At 40.3% G+C, this 6,852-nt stretch overlaps 1 protein-coding gene across 1 annotated transcript; it reads left to right on the top strand.

The window, feature by feature from the left end:
* The first annotated feature begins 319 nt into the window (after nt 1-319).
* Nucleotides 320-6,420, top strand: rp1l1b (rp1 like 1b). The gene has a single exon (XM_056264500.1). It carries the CDS (start codon nt 987-989, stop codon nt 5,499-5,501), a length of 4,515 nt encoding a protein of 1,504 aa, XP_056120475.1. The 5' UTR covers nt 320-986; the 3' UTR covers nt 5,502-6,420.
* Nucleotides 6,421-6,852: the final 432 nt, after the last annotated feature.

Genomic DNA, 6,852 nt, shown 5'->3' with positions numbered 1-6,852 from the left:
CTATTGGGATAGTTGAAGACTATGAGGTTGATGATGTTGAGGAAATAGATGAAGGTGCTGTTTCAATTAACTCAAGAACATCTGGTTCATCAAAGACTGAAATATGTGGTAGATCTGACCAGTGTTTATCAGAATCTACAGTACCAATAACAACTGAAACAACACGGACGCCAGAGGAAAGACCTAAAAGTTTAGCATCGACTAAGTCAAATGTCTCTAGTAAATCGAAGTCCAAATGCTCTCATTGCAGCTCTAAATTTCCTAGAGACACAAACCAGGACAAAGATGATGTAGCAAGCAATAAATCCTCCAAAACAAAGTATTTAAATACTTTATCTGCCAATGGTTCAGTGAGACAGAGCTCTCCAACCGAAGAGATTCGTCCATCTAGCAAAGCTTCTGGTATGTCTGTACATACTGAAATCACAGGTCAAGAGAAAACTGGAAGTCCAGATGTTACCCATAAATCTCAAAGTGTCTGTTCAAAATGCAGTTCTACACAACAGAAAAGACCAATTTCAAGTGCCTCAGCTAAAGAAGGAAATGCTGCTGAAATAATTGACAGACCAAAGAGTAATATATCCAGTTCATCATCTCATTTAAAAGTGAATGGTCAAAAGAATGATGTTAAAACTACAGTAACTGTCAATGGAAGTAACAATAAATTAAGCACCAGGTCGATACAGAAATTTGAGGACAATACATCCCGGTGTCATTCAGCGACTTTATCTGTTACCTCAGGAAACCATCTCAGTCCTATCCCACCAAAATCTCCCAAAAAATCCAAAAAAACTGTTATTTTACTTACCGGCTCCAATGATAGCATGTTATCACAGACCGTTCCTGCTCTAGACCCAAGAGAAGAACACACTGACTGTTTGAATATAGCAGCAGAACAATCTTGTAAAACAAATGTCAGTGACATCAAGAGTGAAAAAAGTAGCAAATGTAGGAAAAGGATTGGGAGTGACTCGTCTTGCCACAAGATGGATGAAGACATGTCTGAGATGAGTCCTTCTTGCCTGCCAAATGCCTCCCCAACTGAGGTGGTAAATGAATGGCTGAGGAAAATCCCATCAGACACCACCTTGTGTGACTTAGGCGATGAATTTCACGACAACTTTGATTCAATAGAACCACCCTGCACATCACATGTGCCTTCAGGAGATGAAAATAAACATGAAACTTTGGGACATGGCGTAACCAAGCTTGAAACACAACCTGAGATGGAAGATGCTTATGTGGTGAATGCAGAGGGAGTTATTGACAAAAAAGTTTCTGAGGGTGATCACTCTCAGAGGGGAGAAGAACCGAAGATGTTTAATTCCTCAGTTCTGGTGATGAAAGTCTTGCTGAGCTCCAAATTACACAGATGCAATAGCTTACCAGAGGTGTCTCGTGTATATGGACGTAAGCTCAGTACATCAGCGCAAGGCCTTCTGGATTGTTTGGCAAATCTACAGTTGTTAGACTTTGGTTCTAGTGATGAAGACGGTAAAAAAGAAAAATACCAGGAGCTCATGAGCATGCTTAAGTCCCTTTGGCTTTGTGACCCCACAGACAGTGAGAAGACATCTGAGGAAAGAAACAACCATCTGGACAAGGAATTCAAAGCCAGGTCATCATCAGGGGTAGATGTTAACAGTGGCTCAACAGGTTCTGGGAAAAGTAGTGTCAATGACGGCACCCAAGCCCAAATCAATACAGAATGTGAAGGCCTGGATGCCCTGACAAAGGTACAGGAAGTTGATGAAACCGTGGAAGAGGAAGCTTCAGAAACACCAGTATCAAATGATGATTCAGCCAGTCAAGCTCAGTGGACCCCAGAGACTAAGGACACAGTTGAAGAGAAGCTAAAAGATGTCCGAGGCTCTGACGAGACTATCAGAAATAACGATACTCCAAGGGAACTCATTGAAACACCTGTTTCATCAAACAAGAGTTCGGGAAATAATAATAATGAAACTGAATCAGACCGTCAAGAGGACACAAGTTCAAGCAGTGCTCCGACACTACAAAGAGGTCATTTTTCAAAAAGGCTTTCTCAAGACCCTGATCCTGTATGGGTTCTGAATTTATTGAACAAATTAGAAAAACAATTTATGACAAATTATGTTGATGCAATGGCTGAGTTCAAAGTCCGTTGGAATCTGGATGACAATGAGCAGCTTGACGCCATGATAAGTGAATTGCAAGATGAAGTCCGCAGACGGATACAAACGAGTATTGGCAGGGAACTAAGAAAAATCCATGGCAGAGCTGGAAGACCAAGACCACCGAAAGAGACAATGTCACGTGAATCTACCATTCAAACGGAGCAAAAGCGGAGGCGCCTGAAAGTAATGAGCAACCAATCAATTGATCCGCAACCTGCTAAAAGTGATGATGATTACACAATGACAGGGACTGATTTCAGTGATCAACGTAGCGATGATGAATATTGTCCTTGTGACACATGCTTGAAAAAGAAAATGGCATCCAAACATGTGCTACCTGTGGAAATGATGAATTCTGCCCCTGTGATGATGGACTTTGATTTGAGAAGAATTCTCCAGATAAAGAAATCGTCTCATACCAATGAAAACATCGGGGGGATTGCCAGTGAATCTACAGCCAGTAAGAAGGAGAGAGAACATGTGGGGCTTCAGGCTGTCAAAGAGGAGGATGAGAAAGAGGGGGTGAATAAAGAAATTTTTGCTTCCAGTGACCAAGAAATTAAGGAAGAATATGAAAAACAAGAAAGTGAGGAGGGTGGAGAGGAGGACAATGCCTCCAGCACTTATGTAGAGGATAGTTCTGTGAAACAATCAAATATATACAAACATTTAAGGAAAGATGTGGATGAAGTTGGGGAAATTGCTGAGATGTCTAATAACACGATGACAGCACAACATAAGGCAGCAGAACAAGAAGATGAAGAGCAAGAGCAGAATGATGAGACTGATTCTAATGTAATGGCCGTCAAAGAAAGTGAAAGCAGTTCTAAGATTAAAGATGAATTAGATGAAGATGTGGCAAATGATGACATTAGTGAATTTGATGATATAATGCAGGCTGAAACAGCAAAGGAGGGAGCAACTGAAGAATACACTGAGGAAGAATCAGAGGAGCAGGACGAAACAGCTTATGAAGAGGGTGAGACCACTGGTGAAGATACTGTAGAGAACGGGCAGACTGCTGAAGCGCTAGCCGCTGAAGAGCATGACATAGCTGGTAATGAAACTGCAGAAGATGGTGAGACAACTAATTATGACACTGAAGAAGAGCTTAATACAGATGAAAGTAAAACTGCAGAAGATGGAGAGACTGCTGAGGGTGAAACAGTAGAAGAGGGTGAAACAGCTGAAGATAAAACTTTAGATGATGGACAAACTCCAGAAGCAGAAATCACTAGAGAAGATAAAATAACTGAAGATGAAACTGGAGAAGAAGGTGAGACCGTTAAGGATTACACTGCAGAAGAGGATGAGGTGGATGAAAATTACACTGCAGAAGATGGACAAACGGCAGAAGATGAAACTGTAGAAGAAGTTGAGACAGTTAATGACAACACTGCAGAAGAGGATGAGGTGGATGAAAATTACACTGCAGAAGATGGACAAACAGCAGAAGATGAAACTGGAGAAGAAGTTGAGACAGTTAATGACAACACTGCAGAAGAGGATGAGGTGGATGAAAATTACACTGCAGAAGATGGACAAACAGCAGAAGATGAAACTGGAGAAGAAGCTGAGACAGGAAACAACAACAGTGTAGAAGAACACGAGGGGGCTGAAAATGAATCTGCTGAAAATGGACAAACTGCAGAAGAAGTTGAGACAGGAAATTACGACACTCGAGAAGAGCATGAGGCGGCTGAAAATGAAACTGCAGAAGACAGTGAAACAGCTGGAGAGGATAAAATAACTGAAGATGAAACTGCAGAGGAGGGTGAGACAGCTGCTAAAAGTGAATCTGTAGAAGATGGACAAACTGCTGGAGAGGATCATATAACTGAAGATGAAACTCCAGAAGATAGTGAGACAGCTGCTAAAAATGAATCTGTAGAAGATGGACAAACTGCTGACGAGGATGACATAACTGAAGATCAAACTGCAGAGGGTGAGACATCTGCTAATAATGAATCTGTAGAAGATGCTGAAGATGAAACTACAGAAGATGGTGATACAGGTGATGATCAAACTGCAGTAAAGGGTGAGACAGTTAATGATGACACTGTAGAAGAGTGTGAGATGGCTGAGAATGAATCTGTAGAAGATGGGCAGACTGCTGAAGCAGAAACTGCAGGAGAGACTGATACAGGTGACGAGGACACAGCAGATGAAGGGACCGCTGAAGCTCAAACTGAGATGTCTGAAGAGAAAGCTACTGTTGAAGATGGCACCACAGCAGAAGACAAGAATGCTGGGGTAGAACTGGCAGAGCGAAAGAAAACACCTGACGATGAGACAACTGGAGAAGAGACAGACAAAAGTCAATCAGACGTTGAGGAAGACAAGGAATCTGTCAGTTGTGAAGTAGAGTGTCTTGATGTTTTGACTAATCTTGAGGTGGTTGAGGACGAAACATCTCTTAAGAACAAGGGTGATGTTGTCCTACATAGTGTTGATGATAATGGTGAAGAAAGTGAGACAGAAGATGATGGTGTGGAGATAATTGCAAATAAATGTGGTCTTGTGGCCAACATTGGTGAATCAGCTGAAGCTGGTGATGAAGCGGAGGATGATACCGAGCCAGATTTGGAGACAGATGAAGGGGAACATGATGGCAATACTCCAGCTTTACAGCCTGTGTTACAGCCAAAACAAATGGATGAAACCCCAGATGGGGAAACTTTATCTAATGGTTTGGTAGAGTCTGAGGATGGGGCTGATGCTGATGGAGAAGACTCGGAAACAGAAGAACACAACCAAGTCGTAGAATCAGAGGGCAAACCACAGGAAAAAACTGCACAGAAAACCTTCAAGATGTTCGTTCATGCTCTGAATTTCCTCAAACTCTCAGCCACTGGACAACCAGAGAGGAGGGAAGAGGATAATGAACATGAAGTTGAAGACGAAGAGACTCGAGAGGATGAGAGTGATGATGCAAGAGAGAGTTCTTGTGTGGAAAAAGATGAGGTTGAAGAGTTGAATGGAAATGAGAAGGGCAAGCTCTCAGATATTACAGAGGATACAGCAGAAGAAGAGCAGGACCAGACAAATGAAACTGATGATGCAAGAGAGAGTTCTTGTGTGAAAAAAGACGAGGTTGAAGAGTTGAATGGAAATGAGAAGGGCAAACTCTCAGATATTACAGAGGATACAGCAGAAGAAGAGCAGGACCAGACAAATGAGACTAATGATGATTCAAAGGACAGTGAATGGGAATCATCTGAAAATGCCTTGCAAAAGCAGATGACAAAGTCATCCATGGAATCTCAGCCAGGTTCCTTCGAAGAAGTTCACGAGGAACTGACAAAGAATCAGAATGGTTTAAATCATCTGAAAGCCAACCCGTAGAATCCTTCCTCGACATCAGAGGAAAGAACGAAAGATAGTTTTGAGCATGTAAAAATGGTTTCAGAGAGGTTATTTCTCTATTATAATTAGACCTTATAAATACTATAAACCTAAATTGAGTTTTTTTTTCTTAGTAGCACTTTGGACCCCTTATTTTATTTATTTATTTAATATAATATAATATAATATAAAATATAATGTTATTTATAAAAAATTATGCACTTTACTTATGATTCCATTGTACTGTATATGCAGATTATATATGCAAACGCACAGCATTACTGCTAAGGGACTGTACAAAGGGAATTTCTGAAACTTGACCAGCACAGGAAGCTCTTCTAGCTTTATGGTAGAAACTTGTTTAGAATTGTATTAAATGTATGTCAAAACAATGTAATTGCAGTTATTCATATAAAACACTTGGTTGTAAGCCTTAGCCATGGGGAATAAGGGACTGCTGATAAAGGATTACAAATATTTCATGTATGTGTGTGCTGCTATACAAGTGTACTAAAATGTCCCTTTATTTAAATACACTGCAAATGGAAAATCACATGGTGACGTGTAAGGGAAATCAGGGGGCCTGACCTGTGTGTATGAGTGCATAAGAATGAATGTGTATTGAATTGACAGAGTGTTTAATGTGGCTTTCATATTTGATTGTGGGAGATCATTATAAAAGGTAAAAGAAAAACATTTGTATCCCTGCTAAATCCCATAACAGAAGATCACCATCGGGCTTAGTCAGAATATGTACAGTAATGCTTGCTTTTAAAGTAAGTGTACTAAATGCAGATGTACACCAACAATCACCCATATTACATCATATTGTGTATTATAAGAATTGAGGTGTACACGTTAAGACATGCCTTAGATGTTTTGCCACAACACATAAAGGATTGTACATCTAAAAGGATTATATGTTCTTATGTGTTCACGCAACACTTTAAAGTGAAGTGATGCACATGCAGATGTGGTTCCTTCATTGCAGTGTCTTTTCTGCTGGCCAAAAGGTAATGGTTAACTTAAATATGATCAATTCCTTGTGACTTGAATGTACTAAATTCCTGCCTGAAATAAAACATATTTAAGCTTAAATGGTTTTTATTTTTTAGCTTGAGAAATTAATCAAAAAGCCTGAAAAAGTCATGGGGCTTTTCTTGAGCGCACCTTTTTAAATGTATCATTTTGGTTTTAAATATGAGTTCTTGTCTAAAAACAATATAGAAGTATAGATGTTATTCGATCTGCGTCATCAATGTTTGCGGCGGCCATATTGTTGACATAGAAACCACGGCAACTGTCAGTCTGTCAATTGACAAGCGAGGCAGCGTCGGTATTATCCATGGTA

The sequence above is a fragment of the Rhinichthys klamathensis genome, unplaced genomic scaffold (genome assembly GCF_029890125.1).
Source record: "Rhinichthys klamathensis goyatoka isolate OS25496 unplaced genomic scaffold, OSU_Roscu_1.1 h1tg000221l_1, whole genome shotgun sequence".
Lineage (NCBI taxonomy): Eukaryota > Metazoa > Chordata > Actinopteri > Cypriniformes > Leuciscidae > Rhinichthys > Rhinichthys klamathensis.
This window is presented reverse-complemented; position numbering and strand designations above follow the sequence as displayed.

What these genes read in the sequence shown, in the direction of transcription:
- rp1l1b (XM_056264500.1), top strand. Translation starts at nt 987, where the DNA reads ATGGATGAAGACATGTCTGAGATGAGTCCTTCTTGCCTGCCAAATGCC.